General features: G+C 27.3%; 1 protein-coding gene across 1 annotated transcript in view; it reads left to right on the forward strand.

Moving 5' to 3' along the window:
• Positions 1-23,611, forward strand: part of LOC105846222 (cingulin) — a 40,131-nt gene that overhangs the window by 10,665 nt on the left and 5,855 nt on the right. The window contains exons 2-8 of the mRNA XM_065803326.1: positions 8,856-9,058; positions 10,279-10,326; positions 12,260-12,453; positions 13,675-13,896; positions 17,548-17,860; positions 18,770-18,989; positions 19,367-19,508. Of these exons, the coding sequence (XP_065659398.1) occupies positions 8,856-9,058; positions 10,279-10,326; positions 12,260-12,453; positions 13,675-13,896; positions 17,548-17,860; positions 18,770-18,989; positions 19,367-19,508 (1,342 nt within the window). The remainder of the gene's footprint in view (positions 1-8,855; positions 9,059-10,278; positions 10,327-12,259; positions 12,454-13,674; positions 13,897-17,547; positions 17,861-18,769; positions 18,990-19,366; positions 19,509-23,611) is intronic.

The following is a 23,611-nucleotide window of genomic DNA, read 5'->3' on the forward strand; positions in this document are numbered from 1 at the left end:
ATTTGTAAACTAACTCTCGTGCCTTTGGTTTTGACATTCAATAGTTTAGTTTAAACGATGTTACAAGATCTTCTAAAATTTTTCTTTTTTCGTGAAATTCATCTTTTCGGGAATATTAGGTATGATATAAATTTAGAAGAAATATATTTCACGACGCCACCCTGCTTTATGTATCTTTGAAGGTTAGACCTGGGTATATCACATTTAATCGCAGTAGTTTTAATTTTTCCTCCTTTAGAAACCTCTCCAATGCGCGCAAAATAACATCATTATGCGTCGTTTATTTTTCTTTTTAAATGAAAACTTACCATGGTTTTTATTTTTACAAATAAAACTAACAACACATTTTCTTATTATTATTTTACTTTTTATTTAGTTCTTTATTAATGACGAAAATTAATGTTTTGTTATTAATTTTGATGTTGAGCTTCCACATATAATTGATGCACAGGACAATATATCTAAATGGAATGACAGAACATCTTCATCAAAGCAAGAATTTTATTATTATCAATTAGAGAAAGTGATTTTATTGTGCCTTTAGGCTGTCCAGTATATGTGTTCTCCTTAACAAATGGGCTCAGTCAGTTGTCTCAAAAAAAAAGTTTAGATTTGCATGGATAAATCGAAAAAAAAAGAAAGAAGAGGTCAAAATAATACATGCAAGGTTTCCAGAAAATCTAAAATAACTGGTTGAACAAACTGGTGGTAAAGGCGCCAGCAGCTGGTTACACACTTTACCAATTAAAGAACAAAATCTTGTGGAGATAAATTTGATGATTTGCATGCAATTTCTTACAAAAAAGGTGGCTTTGTGTGTAACAGACATAATAATATCAGAGATTTTTTAACTGTTTGCCTAGCTAAAGTTTGTACTGATGTTCAAGTGGAGCCACATTTAGTTCCGTTGACAAATGAAAAATTTCAAAACTGCCAATACAAGCGACGAAGCTAGATTGGATATAAAAGCTAAAAGATTTTGGAGGAAGGGAGAAACTGCATTTTTTGATGTTAGAGTAACGCACGTAAACTCCAAGCCCTCCAAAAAACAACCAACGAAGCAGATATTCCGTCGACACCCCATTGATTTTTGGTACCAATGGTGGATTCGGAGACGAATGTAAACGGTTCACGGCTCTACTTGCGAATAAACTGTCTATTACAAATGGTGAGAAGTACGGAACAAATATAAATTGGTTAAGAACACGTCTTTCGATGGAGATTACGCGAGCATCCCTTCTCTGCTTAAGAGGCTCACGAACCCTATTTAGGCGCGACACATTGATGACGTTGGTTTAGAGAATGTACAAAGTGGACTTATTTAGTTTGTATCTTTAAAATGTTATTGTTTTGATTTGTATAAAAGTATATTAATAAAAAAAAAAAACTTTGTTAAAAAAATATTTTGCGGAAACTTTGAAGATTTTTTTGTTGTTTCACTTCAGGGGTCATCCATATATGATGTCAGTAAATATAGGGAGGGGGAGGGGTGCTGGAAAGTTTGATACTAATTGACAATGGAGAGGGGGTGTTGATGCCAAAATGATGTCAATTTAAATTATTTTATTAGTTTTAATGAGCAAATTTTAACGGTATTTACATCTACTAAATGGTATAGAAATGATGTTTTGTTTGTGGGGAAATTAATAAAATAATGCGAGGAATTTAATATAATATTTTATTAAATTATTTATAATATAATATTATAAATTAATATAATAAGTTTCCCAGAGACGTTAAATAAATAATAACTACAAACGTAAAATAAAAATTACTATTGTTTTATTGATATATTACCATTTGACTGCGAATCAAATTATGTTAGAAATATTAACTCTTAGTATATAAAATTCAAAATCGTTATTCGCTCCCTAGCGGATTATAAAATGTGGTTCAAAGTAAACTCATAAAAGTAAACTCGTAAATTTGTCACTTTTTGAAATTAAATTGTCGTTTTTTCAAATACGAAACTCTAATTGCTCTCTAGTTGATTTTAAAATGTGATGCAATGCAAACATTGCAATGCAAACATTGCAATGCAAACATTGCAATGCAAACATTGCAATGCAAACAAAGTCTATTGAAAATTCGAAACGCTAATTTCTCCCAAGTGGGTTGAAGAAACTCTTTTAAAAAGCTTGCGCTAACGATGAGCAAAATCATTATTCTGATTGTGATATAAACAATAACAATAAATCAATATTAAAATATGGATAAAACCGCATTACTTAACTTATTGATGGTCTCGTATGGAAATGCTCATCCCGATTAAAAAAAGGCTAATATCCAGAAAGAAGTCCATAGTATATGGAATTCATTAAAAGAAGAGAAACTGGTGCATAAGAATCTTGAATCAAGAGTAATGTATTTAATCAATTTATTTAATGAAAAGGCAATGAAGTTCGAAAGCAAGTAATTATCATTTTGGGCGAATACTCCAAAACAGTCTGCCCCCACGTATACTCCACTTGAATTTGACAAGAATTCCTCACAGTTTGTTGAGCCCACCAATGAGCGATCTGTTATTGATGATCAGCAAAGCGCGTTAACTTTGAGTTTGTTGAGCACGAAAAATTAAAAAAATGCAACAGTGGCTTAAGATCGACTCAATTCTGAAATTGCAGCTTTAAATTGTGAAGTTGCTGGACTGAAGACTAGAAAGAGAAATGGATTCATTGCTGAAGAGGATGATTTGAAAAAGAAAAAGAAGATACTAGCTCATCTATGTAAAGAACTGGCCAAAAAAAAGTATGATCAAGCTCAACAGAAGAAAACCAGAGAACTGAAAAAAGCTAAAATGGAGGAAATCTGCTTGGAGCAATCGAGAAGTCAAAGAAAAAATAAAAATCAGAAAGAAACCTGGTCGACCGTCATTAGAAATAGATCAACCTCTTCTTTTAAAGGCGATTATTGCTCTCCATGGTTTGTCCGCTGATGAACGTCGGTCAGAGGTTCTTTGGGTAATGATAGCTTAGCTATGTTTGTTTATATTGCATTTGTTAAAATTTTACTCTTAATTAGTACTTGCACTATTGTAAATATCCTTGAAATGTTAACAACTAATTTCAAGACTTGATTTGAATATAATTTACGAAATAAATCCCGGTTTCTGTAAAAAAGTTAATTATATCCAAATATATTTCTTTATTATTTAGAGCATTAAAACTCTCGACGAATTGACATCCGAGATGAACAAAATTGGATTTGCAATCAGCAAGAACGCCCTCTATACTCGTCTACTTCCTAGAAGTTACGGAACATTAGAAGGCAAAAGGCACGTCAAAACAGTCCCTGTTAGATTGATCAGTTCTCAGAATAAATTTCATTTAAAACATGTTGACGGAGTCTTTTGCAGTTCAACTATAAAATATGTGGAAGAACTTGTTCTATTTTAGGGCATGATGAAGTGTGTTTCATTAGCCAAGACAACAAGGCTATAGTGCCAATCGGAATCACAGCAGCCAAAAAACAGGCGCCGTTATTGATGCATTTGGAGTACCGGGTAACTATCCCGGACCACGACTGGGTCGTGGCTGCTAAACACAAGCTTATACCATCTGTATACGCTGGAAATACGATCAAAAAAGATGGTCTCTCAAAAACAGATGCTTTTACTTATTCTGGACCTACCTACACTGCTGTTTGATCAGGAAAACACGCATCCTTGACCGCCTTTGCTTATGGATTAGACTTTCAGCGGCTCTTGGATATCAAAGAATTCGACTCTATTACCTGAGATCCTCAAACTAAGATAGTTAAACCTATCGTTGTGTTTAGCGTCGATGGAGAACCCGACGAAAATCCCAGATACCAGAAAGTAATTGAAATCGGGATTCACCATTTCTTGAAGAATAACCTTGACGCTCTTTTCATTATGACGAACGCTCCAGGCCGCAGTGCATTCAACATAGTTGAGCAACGAATGGCACCTCTAAGTAAAGAATTATCTGGGGTGATTCTTCCGCACGAACATTACGGAACTCGTCGGAACTCATCTTGATTCTCAAGGTAATTACATTGACAAAAGTTAATTTGTAAAAACATTAATATAACATTTAACATATAATAACCAACATATCTTTTTAAATCAGGCAGGACAATAGATGAAAATTTATAAAAACAGAACTTTGGTTTTGCTGGACAGGCTTTGGCTGGTATTTGGTCTGATCTACAAATTGACGGTTATCCAACCATTGCAGAATATATTAATCCAGACAAATCAGAGCTAGAGTCAAGGAGCCTTTAATTACAAGATCAACGTTGGATTGCCGATCATCTTCGTTCAAGTCAATATTTTACTCAAATTGTGAAATGTGAAAATCGTTCTTGTTGTCGGACTATTAGCAGCTCTTACTTTACTCTAATTAGAGCAAGATTTCTTCCGCCACCTGTCCCTGTCAACCAAACGAGAGACGGGCTCAAAGCAGTAGATGTCTCAGAAGGAGCACAAGAAATGTTTTCATCATCCGTCTTTATACTCATCGCATCAAACATTGAAAGTATTCTTCCTCGTACTGCCAAAGGATTTCCAATTTTGCCGTATAATGCGTTTTGTCCATCAATTCAGTCTAGCCTAGCTGATAGAATCTGTAAAAAGTACAATATCTACTTTGCTTCTCAAGCTATGTTGAAAAAGCACGCTTCTATCCATTCTTCTGCTATAACACTCCCTCTAATCAAAAGGGTCCAACCTGTTTGTATCGCTGCCAAACGTCAGACAGAATTTTTGGCAGTCATCGTCTAGAAGAAGAGTTCGGAAACTGCTGAATGGTTAGATGAAAATAAAGTTGACGCAACGAATTTGATTGTACCTCAAGAATACGATATCCTTTTAGAGCGTGGAGAGCATTCACTACCTATTGTTTCAATCGATGATCATTTCAACATCCCATGGGAAGATTATATTAAAGATGTGTAATACTGTTTGCTTAGTTGATTATTTAATGAGATATCGACTATTATATAATATAGTTTGATGAGATCTACTATTATATAAATGTATAATTTAGTCAGAAAAAAAATTAACATTTTAAACATTTTTATTGCTTTTTAGGGGGGAAGTAAGCAAAAACTGACATCATATATAACGGGGGGTTGGCCAAAAATTGACAGTTTGACAAAGGGGGAGGGGGAATCGAAAAATTGAGAAAAAACACTGACATTATTTATGGATGACCCCTCAGTGAAATATTTTTAATTGACTTTTTCGGTCAAATGCTTCAATGTGCATCCCGTACTTTTTAAGTACTAAAAATGTTGACCATTAAGATTTTTTGCCTTTAAGTACATTCATTAAAGAAAGTCATGAACAAAATAATCAGATAAAATGTAAAATTTGCGAAAATAGCCCTTAATTTTTCAAAATTTAACTCTAATGGAGAAGGGGTCAAAATGTTTGAGATTATCCCATATATGTGGTAAAAAATGTTCTTTAATTAATGTCAGTAAATATAGAACAGTTTTCAAATATATAAATTGAAGCAAATCCCTCTTATTTCTTCCCTTATGTATATGTGACTGGTTTTTAAAATGTCTATTTTTCAACATAAAAGTTATAGAAGTTAACAAGCAAATGTGAAAGTCATTTCTCTATCTTTATAATTTGTTCTAATAAAGTTACTGAAAATAGTTAAAACGATTGTTGAAATTAAATTCTTGCTTTTAAAACGTGATGTTATTGCTCTAATTTCTGCTCTCGCTCTAATAATTCCATCTTTTTTCTTAAAACCAAAGACTGTCTCAGAAGGTGCAGTTGCCTAAAAAAACAACTTATTCTAAAAACTATTTTAAATACAGTATAATTTTTTTAATGTTTTTTCAACATAATTAAGGAAAAAGAAAGTTAGTTTTACCTCTTCAACTTCTTGTGTGTGAACACAACTTCAACTTCTTGTGTGTGAACAGACAAATATAAAACTGCCATAGGACAATCCAGGATAATTTCTTGCTTACCTATGTTTATTTGACAGATTAGGTTTCATAGGTATTTGATTTAATCAAATACCTATGAAACCTAATCTGTTATAAACTCAGTCAATTGGCAAAATTTTAGATTTTCTTTTTTTTTTTTTAACATATCCTCTAAACAATGGAAAACACTTTCTTTATGAACTGTATTTGTGGCTGTGCTAACACAACCAAAAAAAGTTTAAGTTATCTTCATCACTATGTAAAAAAAACCATTTATATATTTCATATGCAATATGTTCAGCAGGTTTGATTTTCGATTTTTTTTTCATATATCTTTTTTAGTTAAAGTATTTTAAATGAAAGATATTTACCATATTTATCTGTTAAAGTATATTGATCTTCCTCTTTAACTAGAGGATAAAATTTTTTAGTTTTTTTTATTAATTGTCAATACATTGGTTATGTCACTTCATAAAGAATACACTCAAATTTATTTTCCCTTTTTATTTGACACTCTGCAACAAAAAAAAGAAATGACTCTAGATAAACTTTAGCCTCCACATAGATTTTTAAAATCTTTTAAAAACCTCGAAACAATTATAGTAGCATTGTTTGAAAATTCTTGCCTAATTGCTGCTTTTGCCTAATTGCTATTTTAAAATATCTTCATACAACATTTTTTCTACTTTGAAATCATTACTTTTATCTGATACATCAGTATTTCAGTATAATTAGAACAATCTAACTCACCATTAGAACACCTTTCTTCATCATTACATTTTTCTAAAAGTTTTATATATGTTCCTTTCAAATGGCTACTACATATCATCTCTTTTTCTTTGAACTTTTTCACATTGTTTTATTTTTTACTACTTTACTAAGTGCCCTTTTTTTCCATTTAATCACTAAACAATCTTGAGCTTTCTCCCACTCTTTTTCTCCGCAATTGAATAAATTCTAGCTCTATAAGGGGAATTCTTGCTGACTTTTTACATTTACAGTTAATGTGAGCTTTTCTTTCACATCCCAGACAGTTCGAACATTCAAACATCAAACAATTCTGACAAAAAATTCATTATGTTGTCAGTTTCTTCTTTTTTGGTTAACCTTTTTCTGCAAACATCCTAAACACCATTATAATCTTTTTATCAATAGACTTGTCTGTAAAAATTACTGGAAATAAAGTGAGATTGCTTTTTCCATTTTTTAACTACTTCAAATCTTGTCTTCCTAACCAATCAAATAGCTATACTTTCTTTTCTGACAGCTATTTTACAAGAGTAGCTTTACGAAGAACAGCACGAAGAGTTAATAACTCAGACAACATTAAGTCTTTCCTTAGAAATAAGATATTATACTGTTTTTACTATAACTATTATTATTACTACTATTGTTATTATTATTTTTATTAATAATATTAATATTATTATTGTTATTATTATTGTTGTTGTTATTAATTAGACAAACTAGCAGTATTAGGTAATGAATTTTTTTTTGGGGTTTTATTAAGTTTCTAAATATCTATGTCAATAAGATTACCGTTTGTACACAAACAATCATACTGAATATTTTTATGATTATTTTATTTGATCAGCTTCTAACTGGCTTGTATATTTTTAACACATAGCTTTTAATCAGTCTATACTTTCTAAAACATAAAAAAAACTTAAATACTTATTTGGTAAAAAAGGCAGGAAATACGAACCATTTATTGAACTGCATTGTAAGTGTATTCTTAGAAAAATTAAGGGTTCATGTCTTCAAGATTGATTTTCTCTTTAATCAGATAATAGCTCAAATCAAAAGTTAAATAGGTTGAACAAGATGTATTTTTATTTGAAAAAAAAAAAAAAACAAAGAAAAACTTACACAGGATGTTGCTTTTTTTGTCAAAATAAATAATAATAATTAAGTACTATTAAATGAATGTTATTCAGGATTTAAAGAATACAAAAAAGAAAAAACTATTTAGAAAAGATGCTGCAAAATTATTATAAATAAATTCAGAGTTGAAATCTTTGGACACCAGCAATAATTCAGACTTTGACCCAGGAGATTTGTGTTCTATGGATGTTGTTAGTAAAATATAAATAGAGATTCTAAAAGATATTATTTCTGGTAATATTGCCCCAATTGGTACAATTACAAATTTGTCTCAATATTACAATTACAAATTTGTCTTAATATTTTAGACAAAAGTTACTGCTGCAACCCTTGAAAATTCTGGTGATGATCTTACAAATGTATGGTTATGCAAGGGCAGGCTGAGCTTACCACCTCAGTACTGGCTCTCAGAATCATCATAAAATTTTGCAAAAAATATTTTTTGTGTGACAAGGGGGAAATTAATTTGATGCAACAATTTGTTCATTGCTAAAAAGACAAAGAAGAAAAATAAAACAGCTCTTGACAAATTTTGTTCAATTTTCAGGGTAAAACACAGCAAATTGTTATCAACAAAGAAAATAAATCACAATTTATTAGGCAAAAAAAGAATCACATAAGGATTCTAAATTACTTTGTGAATGTACAATTTATACACGAAGTACATAAGTGTGCAACCTAAAGATATTTTGAATTTTAGTATTCTTTTTTAATGATTTTTTACATAAGAACTATTTTGGACATTATTTTGAGTGTTTTTACTCTTGAGCGCGAGGTAAATCTTGGATGTTTTAAAGTTTTTTTTTATCATCCAAGTTTTTTAATAGTTGTTTCAAATTTTTTGCACAGTGTATTCTTGTTTTAAAAATTTTATTTTTTTCAACACCTCTATAGCTTATAATTCATCCTAGTATAAGTTATTAGCTTTACAAGCATTTTTAGTCTTTATTTAGTTTTTTTCTTTTTAATACAGCAGATTTAAGATTATTCAAGCAATTTTTTGTTTGCTTGTGTTTAATAATAAACTGAATTTAATTGATAAAATTAAAATTTGGTTTAAGTTACTTAATAAGTAAGAAAGTCTTGGATGAAGAAGACTGTGAACAGATAATGAATAGTGGTGTAACAAGACAGCAAAAAGTTTGTTGCTTTATTGATATAATTCGACGTAAAGGATCATCTGGAATCAAACATTTCATTGATGCCTTAGAATATGAAAATCCAGCTCTTTACAAAGCATTTACTGGGAAAAGTGCAACTAAATGTTAGTATCATTGTCATAATAATACTGTAATAATTAAAATACAAAAAAGAAGTATATATATATATATATATATATATATATATATATATATATATATATATATATATATATATATATATATATATATATATATATATAAAAATGTATGTATGCATGTATGTATGTATGTATGTATGTATGTATGTATGTATGTATGTATGTATGTATGTATGTATGTATGTATGTATGTATGTATGTATGTATGTATTTATGTATTTATGTATTTGTGTATGTATGTGTATGTATGTGTGCATGTATGCCAGAGCTGTCAAGTTTTCAAAATTTGCATGAGGAAGATTTTGTTGTATTGCCTGATCATATAGTATTAGCCCACAAAGTATCTTTACTATTAAAAAAAAAATATTCTCAAGATTAGATTAAGTAAATATATTTGAAATATAAATACCTTTTCATGTCATAAATACATTTTAAATGTTCATGGTTATACTCCAAAATGACAGTCTTTGCTTTTTCACACAAGGTGATGGATTATATTATCTAAAGTATGATTGACTTTATTGTCTGTTTGTTTAAAATGAAATATTACTCACCAATGTTCCATTCATTTGAAATTTAATTGGGTTAAAATTTGCGAATAAGAAACAGGGAGTTTTCAATTTTTTTATATATGCATGAGGGATATAAATTGCTCATCTAAATTTGGGAGACTCTGCGAAGAAATAACTCTTGGAAAGACTTGACAGATCTGGTATGCGTTAGATTGGGTCTAAAATTTTTTACTTTTCTTATGTTATTTAAAAGGTGCACTTTAATGTAGGGGTTTAGATATTTTTTCAAAACCATGTCTCTTACTCTCCAACTTTTATTTGGAAAATGATTAAGGTCTTAATGGATATAACAGGGCCCTTAATAAAAACCAGCAAAAAAAATTTTTCTTATAGTATGACATATGGGCACTCATTAGAAGCAATTGTATAAGCATTTGCAAGAAATCTTTTAAGCTAATCTAAAAAATGTTGGTTGTTTTGTAAAGTTTTGAAAATTATTTTTTTTAGAATAATTTACTTAAAGTAATTAAGTTTTCAAAATTCTTATTTTATTGCTTCATTTAAGTACCCATTACTAGTATACCTTGGTATATATATACATATATATTTTTTCTGTTAATTCAGTTGTTTACTTTTACCTTTGACATCATTACTACTTAATATATTTTTTAGTTATTGCTCCTCTTATTCTATCTGGACGAGCATGGGATTGTATTTCAGGTAAATTTAACAAAAGTTTGTTTATTGCAGTCATGCATTGGAGTTATTATAATGTATAAACATTAAAATTTAAACTGCAGACTTAATTTGTGAGGTAATTCCATATTGAGACTTATCTTGTGAGGCCATACTGTAGTATCTAAAAGTTGTAATTAATATTTCTAAATCTAAAATATTTTTTGTGTCATTAAAAAGAAAGTTTTAACATAAAATAGAAAATTAAAAAAATAGAATATTATTTGAAAAAGTTAAATTAATGAAAAGTTCAACTGTTCCATAATAATCAGTATTTTTTTTTTAAAATATCTACTTTTGTTCTGGTTTTTTATAAACATAACTAAATTTTAAATTGATCTTAAAACTATAGATCTTAATCTTAAAACTTTAGATATTCAAAAAATTAGCATGATTGAAAAAAAACAGAAAAAAATTTTAAGCAAATGAGTTTGAACCTTCGACTATGCAATACTTAACTGGAAAAATGTGAAATAAAACAAATGAAAATAAAACATTTGTATTTTAATAATAACAATAATTATTAATTTAACGTAAATAAATCTAAAAGCTAAATCTTTAACATAAAAGCCTAAATCTTTAAACTTATTCTGCATTTTGTCAATGTTAGAATAAGTTTGAAAATTTAGAAATAATCACCTTTAAAAACTCTTGGAAACCAACTACATTGAACACAAACTTTGTTTTTATGATCGCAGCTAAAAGAAAATCTTTTTTTTATTGAGAAAGAATGGTAAAACCATTTTTTTTTTGTTTTGTTTTGTCTGATAAGAATTATATTATTTAGGCAAAAACAGTAAAAAAATACTTAAAAAGCTTCAGAAATGAGTAGATTTTCTAGATTTAAAAATGCACTGTAAATTGCTTTCACAAAGAAGCCCCCTAATGTATTCCCCCATGTATTATGCATTCATTATACTGTATTTAATGACAATATTTAAAGTTATTTCTTGATGGAAGTGCTCACCTTGCTCTTCTTAGCAAGCTCCTGTGTTCTCGTTAATTTTATTGAGTAAGCACATAACTAATGGAATTTAAGTGAAGTTTTGCATCTTATTTGGCAGTGATAACAAATTACTTGCTGAAGCCTAAATTGATGTGCAGGGTTGGCATAAGCATTTTTTAGGTTCAATCGCAGCCAAATAGCCCTAAAAAAGTAAGCTCTATTGATAAAGAAGCACAGCCCACCTTTCATAACTGAAATAGTATTAATAAAGTTGATGGTATATTCTCTAATTTCTAAATTGAATGTTTTCAGCCATAAGTTTGACTGCTTGAGTCAATTGCTTAATCGACATAAACAGAAACCTAAATCTCTGATTAGATTATTGACAATTTTCTGGTTAAGGAAGTATGATCTGCTGTTCTCAACATCTGCTCCTATACCATCAATATCTTTTTTACTGTAGGATTTTTTCCTGTAGACTGATCTCTCTTAAAGGAAGTAGGAGCAAACAGTTCAGAACTGTGTGGTACCAGTACAATAAAGGAATAACTGGATAAATGATTTGAAGAAATTAAAATTAGTCACATAGTGTAATATTTCAATGATCAAGCTGTGCTTTTATAATTTTTATAACAATATTTTTATAACAATATATATATATATATATATATATATATATATATATATATATATATATATATATATATATATATATATATATATATATATATATATATATATATATATATATATATATATATACACACACATATACATTTAAATAGAAGTTATCTAAATTTAAAAATCAAGCAAACAAAAATATTTGAATGCTTCATTTCAAAATACTATTGAAATTTTTTTTAATTACTATCATGACTTTCATTTTCTTAATTAACAATTTTTGTGTTTATAGAATTATTAAAACATTTAATTCTAATAAAAATAAAAAATAAAAATATGATTATGTTAAAGGTCTTTCAGCAAAAGAATATGTTGATTCTGACAGAGCAATTTTATCAAGTCAACTGGAACAAAGAATAAAAGATTACCACTGTATGGTTATTCAGCTTAATAGATCTATAGAAGAAAAGAACATTGTTGAAAAAAACCTAATGACGGCTCAATTAAAAATTGATGATCTTCAAAAGAATATTGAAAAGCTTAAGGTATTTTACAAACATGATGTTTTATATTGTACTATTTTTAATTTTTGATTTAAAAGCTATTGTTATATTAGTTACAAATAGAAAAATTTGTCATTTGTATGAAAAACATTAGTCTATTTTTTTAAGGTGAGTTGTGTCATTGATGTTTACAGTCTTGTAAAGTTAGGTTGTCATTTAATTTGATCTGCAAAGCAAGCAACTTATTACTTATAACTAATTAATTGCTTGCCCTTTAAATTTTTTACTATGCTGCGCTCTGCACCAGCAAAACTAGTTCAATCTCCGCAACATCCCTGATAGTACAGCGCTCAACTTGTTTCTCTGCGCAGCAGCCTTGTTCGTCAAGGTTCGTGTTTGAGAGTTATAGAATTAAGAGAGGATTGTAACTACAACTAAAGGCTTCCTCGGCCTTGGGGAGGTGAATTAATATAAAAATAGATAAAAAACTTGCAAAAAAGTTAGACTAAATTATATTTTAATGTTGTTTTTTTTATTTTTTATTTTGAAGACAAGATTATAAACATATTCAAAGGTTTTGAATTTTTCACAATACATACGAGGCTCTTGTCCTATTCATAAATGTGCTAACAGGTAATAGGATACTTCTGAGTACTTCTATACCATACTACTGAGTTCTATGAGATGGTACATAAGGCTTACAAATATGAAGATACTTTTCTTTTTAGAGAGTCCAAATAAAATTAGCTGCAAACAATATTAACGCAATATTGTTTACTGTATGTAAATTATTGCTGCTCGGGGCATTTTATATATTATTGCTGCTTGGGGCATTTTTTATATTATTGTGTATAAACATAATATTATGTAAATTAAATATATACACAATGTAAAAATAATCAACTTTATTGTTATTACCTCCCCATAGAGGCCACTACAGTTGAGAACTTTTTTGTTATGGTTATTAAAATAGTTTTTTGTTAGTTCTAAAGTTAGTTCTGAAAACAATCTTTGACTTTTGGTTTATTTCCTTAAATTTTATTTATTCATGTGTCACATGATAAGTTTGATATAAAAATGTATATAGTTAACTATATTTTTTAAATACATTTTTAAAATGTATTTAAAACCTTAAAATAAATATTATATATGTATTTAAAACCTTAAAATAAATATTAAAATGATTTTAATATTTATTTTAAGGTTGCTTTTTATATTTATAAATTATTTTTTGCATATTTAATTTTAAATATTATGTTTTAGGTACATTATCAAAAAAATCCAAAGTCTGTAGAGACAAAAAATGTATTACTTTCCAAGTTACAAGAGGAAGAAATTCGCTCTAAGTTTTATGATAAACTTGCAAGGCATGATAGTATGACAATTGCCTTACAATCAAAGCTTCTTGAACTATTAGATGAAATCAGCAAAAAAAACAATGAATGCATTCATATAAAAGAAGAAAACAAGAAAATAAAAAAAATGGTAAAATTCTGTATTAAATTTTTTTATCAGTTTTTGATAATATTTGTTCATAACTAAGCAAATTAAAAAATAAGACAAGTTTGAATAAAATTATACATTTAGGATATTTTAAGCTTAATATGTACTTCATGACAGTTTATTTAATTAGCTAAAGACTTTGCTAAGGCAAATTAATCAAAGACTTTCTAAAGATTTTGTTTTAAAAGTAGGTACAAAACAATTGGGCTCTAAATACATGACTAAAGGCAAGCATATTAAAGGATGAATAATTTGGATAACTTCTTTGTTATTAAGGTTTGGCACATTGAATGTAAAAAATGGATAAGTGACATTAATTTCTGTTTACTTGACATAAAAGCCTAATAGAATAACATTGTTATGACATAATAGGCTAATAGTATAATATTGTAATGACATAGTAACCTAAAAGAAAATTACTGTCATGACATAATAGCCTAATAAAATAGTAAAATAAAATAAGTTTTGAATTTTAAAAATGGAAAAAAGTTATAATACTATTACTTCTTATACTACCTTGTTACTAATAATTATACTACTATTGTATATATTACTTATATATACTCTTTGTATATACTACTTGTATATACTACTTGTATATTCTACTTGTATATACTACTTGAATATTCTACTTGTATATACTATTTTTATATACTTTGTATATACTACTTGTGTATATATATATATATATATATATATATATATATATATATATATATATATATATATTTGTAATTCAAGGCCTTTCCAAGGCAGAGAAGGCTGCTACAAAAATGAAGAGGCTACTTGTGGTAATAACCTTCTCTCAACTCTATAACTCCAAAATACGAACCTCGACAAACAAGGCTGCTGCACCGAGAAACAAGTTGAGCGTGGTACTACCATTGATGTGGTGGGAATCGAACTCGGAACCTCTTGCTTATGAAGCGAATGCTCTACCACTACACCACTACCGCATATACTTTGTATATACTCTTTGTATATACTACTTGCCCCTATAACATTTTACTAGTTTCGTTATGTCTCAATCGATTACAATTGGTAACAAGGTTACATTCTCTTTTTAATGAAATATTAATTAAATAAACTTGATAACGCAGTAAATGTTTGTTTATCATTGCTGTATTGCTAATTACCATTTTTACTTCACTTTTTAATATAAGATAATATAAGTTTCGTCTCAACTGGTTACTTTGTCACAAAAAAAAAATAAAGTTTCAATTAGCAGCATTACATCTCAATTAGCTTTTTTTTTTAACTTTTAAAATTGAACTAAATGAGACTTAATGTAACGTAAAAAAAGGCACAATTAGAAAAAGTCTCAAATACAGATTATTTTTTTTTACGCTACGTTACATCTCAATTGGTTACACTTTTAAAAGTTTCAAAAAAATGCAATGTAGTGTAAAATAAAATCTATATTTACAACGTATTTAATTGTCTCAAATTTGAGACACCAATTTGCAACATGTCTCAATTGGTTTTTCTTTTTAAAAACTTTTAAAAGTGTAACCAATTGAGACGTAATGTAACGTAAAAAAAAGGCTGAATTAAACATGTCATAAATGCAGAATTTTTTAAAAACTATTTAATTCCAGCATGGCTTGTGGTCAAATGTGCATTTTCTAACAGCTGTTTTTTCATAATTTCAATAGGACTTATTATGCTCAAATTTTATACCTTAGTGAGAAAATGTCAACGATTTGTAAGGCTGTTTACACTAAACATTGATTTTTCGGTGACCGAAATAATGATTTTCTTATTTTTAAGGTCGATTTTTACAGAATTTTCTTTTTTAATCTTGAGATTTAATTTTTCTGCTGATAACAAGTAAAAATTAAAAAAGGTGGGAGAGGAGGGGTCTTAATAAGCTTAGGGTGGGTAAGAAAATTTTACAAAAATTGTTAAAGGGCCCCCCCCCCCTCCACCTTTGAATTAAAGAAAATATGCCTAATGGTTTTAAGATTTAATATACATTGTTTAAGGATTGCTGATCACATTTTTTCTGAAAGTTGCCCACTTAAAAATTATCATTTAGCTGGGTGATACCTACTTTTTATGGTCTTTACGCTCCTAGGTTTTAATCTGCATGATTTTTTATCATAAAATCATTAATTAACATAAGTATAAATGTACGAAAATTAGATTTTTTAACTTACACAGAAGAATTTTTAACTTACCTGAACTTTCTATTTTAAGAATTAACTAGTAAATTTACTATTTAATTCTTTAAATAGTAAAGTTCGGATAAGTTAAAAAATTCTCACAGCTTTCAAAAAACAAATGAAAGCACTTTCACTTCTTTTTTTTTTTTTTGTAGAAAAAGAAGTTGAATGTTCAGTTTCAATTGGTGAATTTGTAATGAAATTATTCTTTTTGCGCTTTTAAAGTTTTAATAAACCCACAAGCAAAAATATATATAAAGTGTTATGATAAATAGAAATTTCAATAATAATAAAATTAGTCAAATCTACTTTTGTGTTTATAACTTGTTATTTGTAGTGCTTGATTAGTATTTTGTTTTACTAATGTTATATCTATTTACTATTTATACTCTATTTCAAATATGTATTTATATGCTTATATATATTTATCATATACTTATATATGAAGATATTTATATATATAAAAAACAGAAAATTATAAAATATTAAGAAACCACACATTACAATGTAACGTCTCGTAAGGTTAAAAATGTTACTTTTTGTTACATAAAAATAACAGACATTTGATACTTAATGATACGTAGAAATGTTACATCACATTACATAACAGTACATTCGTTATGTATTGTTATGTAAACATGTCATGTAACAGTTTTGTAACATTACATATTGTTACATAGAAATGTTACGTCTTGTCATATATGATTAATGGACATTTTGTACATATTGTAACCTGGTTTCGTTACGTAACAAAACTTTAAAATGTAATTGGGGTTGTATATACTTTGTATATACTACTTGTATATGCTTTGTATATACTACTTGTATATACTTTGTATATACTACTTGAATATACTTTGTATATACTATTTGTATATACTTTGTATATACTATTTATATATACTACTTGTATATACTTTGTATATACTACTTCAATATACTTTGTATATACTATTTGTATATACTTTGTATATACTATTTGTATATACTTTGTATATACTACTTGTATATACTTTGTATATACCACTTGAATATACTTTGTATATACTACTTGTATATATTTTGTACCTTTGAATACTACTTGGTAAACTAATTCTTATACTTACTTTGTTACTAATAAACTATGTTGAGTTTTCTTGTGAATTTTTTTCTGGGTGTGACACTTTGAGTTGTTCCATTGACCTAAAAAATACCAAGAAAAACTTTTTTTTATTGTTTGTTTTGCTTTTGTAATGGATTTAAAAAGGCTTTTGTAATGGATTTAGCCAAAGGTAGAAAATAAAAATATTAAATTTATAAACAATAAATAATCAAGACAATGTTCTTAACCTTTTTACTAATTTCTTGCAAGCAATAAATCCTGAGAAAAATGATAACAAATGTTTAATTTGCAAGTAAAAAATTTAATCTCCATTTTTGTCTATACTTTTAATATTTAAAAAATGCTAACAATAAAATTATTTTTCAGGCTGATGAAATAAAGTTAAAGTTTAGTTTCCATCGAAAAGTTATGAGAATGTACAGTGAACATAACTTTAATGCAAATTCGTCTTCTGCTGAGGAAATTAAAGAGATGCAACTTAAATTTCAGAGAACTGCAGAAGAGTTAGAAACATTAAAAGGAGAGTTTGATGAGTTTGTCAAGTATAGTGACATGTTAAACACCAAATTTAAAATGCTTTTGAAAGAAAATTCAGAATTAAAAGACTATAGCAGACAGATAAGTTGGGGTTTTAAGAACATGGCTTTAGACAATGAGCAAAGTAAATCACGCTGCGAAGGTTTGTTGTTACAGTTTCTTTAGATAATAATAAATTATTTTTGTTATAAAAAGTTACAGTTATTTTTATATATTTGTTTAATTTTATTAAGATGATTTTTAAAAATCAATTATTTTTAAGTTTTATAAAAAATATTTTTAAGTTATAAAAATTATTTTAAAGTTTTATAAAAATTAAAAAGCTTATTTATGGTTTCATAAAATAAGAACTAAAGAAGATATTGAAGGTATTGAACTAAATTTTTTTATTAATTTGAGAGAAAAATTTTTTTTAAACAAATCTTGCATACTAAAGCATAAAATTGTATATACAATTATATATACAATTGTATATATAATTGTATATTTAATTTTTATAAAACTTAAAAATATTTTTTCATTATAATATCAAATTTTTTTTATCATAATATCAATATTATCAATAAAAACATTGCGCCATATCGACAAATAATAATAAAAAAACTTTGTATTAAAAATATATCCAGGTGCTTTTTTGCAATCTACGCATCTTTTTTACATTGGTTTAACAAAGTTGTAAAAGTTTTCATTGAAACTCTTCTCCAAATGATATCTATTTCTTGCTTAAGACTGTTTATGGATCTTATTTAGATCTTGAATAATTCTTTGTTCATCCAACACCAAATAGATCAAATCTGATGATCAAGCTGGCCAGGATGCAGATATATGGCTAGGATACAAGTATTTTACAGATGACTGTTGATTCAATGATATTTTTAATAAGTTGAAAAATTATATCATCATTAACATTCAGAACTTTATTTAAAGGAAATTAGTTTTTCATTAATTTATCAAATTGAAAATCCGAATGCTATATTAATCTGTTTTAAATGTTTATAATTCTAAATTTGTATATTTTCACTTGGTGTAATCATAGTTGTATGAATTCTAGAAATGGAATGGAATTACACATTTTTAAAAGACCAAAATGCAATATTGGAAGCAGAAGTTAAAATGTACCAAGATATACAAGCTGCACACAAATTTGATTGTGACAGATTATTGGAAGACAAAGATAAATTATACAATGCTATTGCAGATTCAAAAAAAAAAACTGAAGAAGGACTTAGGAAACAGATTGATGTCAATAAGACTCTCGAAGAAAATTACAGGTTTGAGGTTTTCAGTTTGAAATATTGTATTAAATATGTTTATGTGAACTTTTAATTTAAAATAAAATATTTAATATGATTTATTTAATATGAAAAAAATTATAGGTTTGAAGGTTTGAGTTTGAAACATATGGTTAAATATGTTCATGTGAACCTTTATTTCATGACAACATATTTAATATGATGTTTGATATTTTTAATTAAAGAGATTTTTTTTATTAGTTTCAAAAAAGCAAGTTACACTGTGTTACATGCAAGTATTTATTTTTGAATAATATAATAATAGTTCAAATCTTAAATGTTATAAAAATAATTTAAATAAAAGTAATAATCTAAATTAAATATTTATACTTTTTACCTTTAAAATTTTGTTATAGAAAAATTGCAATTGAATTAGAATCAGTAAAAAATACTTTACAACAAACTGTCAAAGAACTCAACGAAGCAAAAAGTTTGCTAAAATTAGTGTCTAAAACAAACCAGTTTTCTGCATATGAAAGCAAGAATGAAGAAAAAGAGGTTTTCTAAATAGCTTTTGAAATAAACAAAATTATTTTTATTTTATTTTTTGTAATTGTTATTATTTAAAGTTGGATAGTTTTAAAGTTGGTTTATATATATACTCGGATTGTATATACAATCTAAGTATAATATATAAAGGTAAAATAAGTAAACTATACTGTTTATAGATTACCGAAACACATTAAAAAGCATAAAAATGAAAACAGAAAGTACTTTGCCATTCTAAAAAGTAGTATGTCTTATAGAAATTAACCTGTTATATGTTTTAAACGCTGGCCTCATTGAACAGTTTGAAAAAAGTTATACTATATTTAATACTATTTTAGCTATGTAAAGTTAAATTTTAATTTTATTTTATATTATATTGTTTGGTTTTGTGATCACAGTAAATATACTAATTGTGCTTTATAAAATTTTATTAGGTTTCACATTCATTTTTATTTCCAGTTTTATTGTTTTACTAGAGAGATATTGTGTCAAAAAGTTCTAAAAGAAAACACTGGAACTCAAAAAATCTATATTTTGCTTTATATTATATATTTTGCTTGTATGTGTACTTTTGTAAAGAGAGTAGGAGAAAATATATAAAACAATAATACTTACAAATTAAAGGTTTGTGTTCTATGCATAATAAATTCCATTTTTTGATCTTTTAAAAAAAATGAAATACTTGAATAGTATAGAGTCAATAAAACATAATTTTAAAGTACTATTTTCAAAGTATATTGTATACTTTAAAAAATGTACCTAAAAATTATGTTGCCTAATAGTACTTAAAAACTATACTGTTAAAATGTTTGAATGAAAGCTGCAATAGTCAAATATATTGGAATAATTTGTGAGTATATGTGTCAATATGTAAAAGACAATAAAAGTACAAAGCAAATGCAATTTTTTGATAACTTTTCCTCTTTTACAAGGTATATAAAAACCCAAAATGTAAAAAAAAATTCGTTTGCATACCATGTATCCACAGTATATAACTGCTAATTTAGTTCCAGTAAAGAAAAATAGATTTACAATAATTTAATTTCTTTAAAATACATGCATTTAGAACAATTTAGTAATAAAATATATAATAAAAAAACTATTTTTAAAAGATTATCTATCTATTATATTTTGTAGAGTTTTTATGCAAGAAAATGCCAGTGTTTAAAAAATATCATGCCCCAAAGTCACTCAATGATATAGTGGGTGCAATTTATTGCCAAAAATATTTTTCTCGCATATCAAGTATATCAAGTTGGGCTTCAAAAAATAATAAAATTTTATAGAAATGAAAAAAAAACTTTTTTATATTATAAATCTTTTTTTTGAAATTTATTGTTAAAAAATGAAATTATAAAACAAAAATTTTAAAGACTTAATTTTGAAGATGTTTTTAACAACATGTTATTTAAGAAGGTTGTATTAAAATAAGCTTGATATTTATAAAATCTCTATAAAATTTCACTTTTTGAGACCCAAATTGATACACATTGGTAAAATAATATTTTTGGTGATTTATGGCAATCACCATGTTGTCAGTTATCATGGAAAGTGACTTTTTTAAGTAGTAAATTTTCTGTTTAAACTTCCTCCTCTTATTATCACTATCTTATTTTTTTAACATCTTCACTTCAAACAAGAAAGCAATATAAGAGTTGGAAGTTACTGAAAAAGAAAAGATGAAGTTTATGAAGCAAGAATTAACAAACAACTTAAAAAATTACAAATTTAATGAATCAGAAAAACAAGATTTTTGGAGCACTTATGAACAGTTACAATAAAAAGATGAGACTTAATTAAATGACAAGTAACACAAAAATGAATTTTAGTAGATGACACAAAAGACGCTAGCTACAGATATGACAACAGTATTTTATACAAGGTCAATTTTGAGATTTATAGAGATAAAGAATAGAATTCGGAGTAAGAAAGTGGCAAGCTTAATAAAGAGATGGAACTTTGGCAGATGCTAATTTTGTAAATGATTTGGTATATGGTTTCCAAGAATTTCTGGGAGATCGTTAATGTAAATTAAAAAAGTAAAGGGCCAAGGATACAACCTTGAGGAACCCCTAAAGTTACAGGATATAAAGAAGAGTGTTGTCCATTGCAGACAACTTTTGCACTACGATTGGTAAGGAAAAATTCCATAATCTTAAAGATGTTACCTGATAAGCCGTACAAAGTGAGCTTCTGGAAAAGACCAGCATGCTAAACTTCATCAAAGGCTTTGGAAATATGGTGAGCAATAACCTTAACCTCTCCACATCTATCCAATGCCTAATAAAAATTACCAGTAGAATGAGAAGACGGAAATCCATATTAGAGTAAGTTATAAGATTCAAGATGAAAGATTAAGTGTTAGTCAATTAAAGACTCAAAAATCTTGCTTATGATAGTAAAATGACTAATGGGGCAGTATTTAGACAAATCAGATTGCTCTCCAGAATTTTAAAAATAGGGATAATAGATGCTTTTTCCAGCAGGCTGGAAAACATGATTTTGATAAGCACTTGTTAAATAGTTTTGAAAGTATAGACGGCAGTTCCAGAGAACACTTCTGCAAGACTATAAAGGTATGTTGTCTGGACCAAAATCTGTAAAAGTGTCTAAGCAGGAAATTACAGTAATACAAAAGTCAGGCAAAGGATTACCCTGTTTGTCAGCTATATCAGGTAGAATGTGACTAGTGGAATCAAGAGATAATATTGTTGAAAAGTTCTTAGCAAACAATTCAGCTTCGTCTTTAGGTAAGGTAACAAAATCTAAACCATGCAAGAGAGGTGGAATAACAGATTTGCCCTTATTATAGATACTGTTAAATATTCTCCAGAAGTCTCTAGAGCTTAATTTTTGAGATAAAATACTTGATTTTGTGACCTGAGAATAGCCCCTTTAGCATTTGACAAAACTTTTTTACAATGGTTTCTAGCAATAGTAAACAGACATCTATTTTCTGGAGAATTGTTTTGGTAGTAGATATGAAAATAATGATTATGATTAGAAATTCCACCAGCACAATCAGAGGAAAACCATGGAAAAGCGTGAGGCCATTACCAGAAGAGCAATTTATCATCATATTTGATTCAGGTATTCATATATATATTTATTTTTTATGTAAACTAATAACTTTTTATTGATTAAAGATTTTTATTTACAATAGTAATTTAAAAAAAAAAAAAATTATCTGGTTTTAAAACTAATCTTTGTGAATGAGGGATGATTGGATGGTATCAGCCACATGTTTTGAAGGTGGTTCCGGACAACTTAATCCATTTACATATTAAAAATGAGCAATTTTTTTTATATAAATATTAATAAATTTAATATAAAACACAGACCTTTAATAGTATTTCATTTAATTTTAATAAAAAGACCTTTGATTTGAAAAAAAGTGTTTACTTTTTTAAGTGTTTATTTTCATTAGTAAAAAACTCATGTTTATATTTCTAAATGATGGCATTTTCATTACCATTCCTTATATATCAGAGGCAATTTTTAAAGGCGACTTTTTTTTGAATGTGTTGAAAACTATCCAATGTTAAATAATTCATGCATTATATTTGTGTCACATTGGTAAAAAGAGGTAAAATTATGGTTAAACTATGTTTACCCTCCAATTTTGAAACGAGTCTTTTTTCTAACATTTTTTATTTTATATTTTGTATATTATTAATGTAATCAATAATTATCTTTTTGTTTCTAATTTAATAAATAAATTTTATACTTTAAAAAAAGTCTTTTGAGACTTTGTTTTCTGTTAGTACATGTGTACAATCTATTTTTTCCATAATTGTCCGACTTTTCCATATAACCATTACCTAGTTTTTTGTTTACTCTCTTAAAGTTTTATCTAATTCCTTGCATGTTAGCATTATTTATACCTAATTAAGCTTTCAATTATGTATTGGGTCATTTCCATATCAAATTACCCAATGGTCCTCAGGGTACCACCTCAAATTTACTTCAAATTTTGACTGCCCACAGTATTTATGAAAAAAATGCAAACCTCAAAATTTCAGCTTGATTGACCAAACCGCTCAAAAGTTATGATTGATTTAATATTGACAAAAATCAGAAAATTTTAAGTACCTGAAGTTTACAGTACTTTT

This window comes from Hydra vulgaris, chromosome 08, assembly GCF_038396675.1.
Source record: "Hydra vulgaris chromosome 08, alternate assembly HydraT2T_AEP".
Classification (NCBI taxonomy): domain Eukaryota; kingdom Metazoa; phylum Cnidaria; class Hydrozoa; order Anthoathecata; family Hydridae; genus Hydra; species Hydra vulgaris.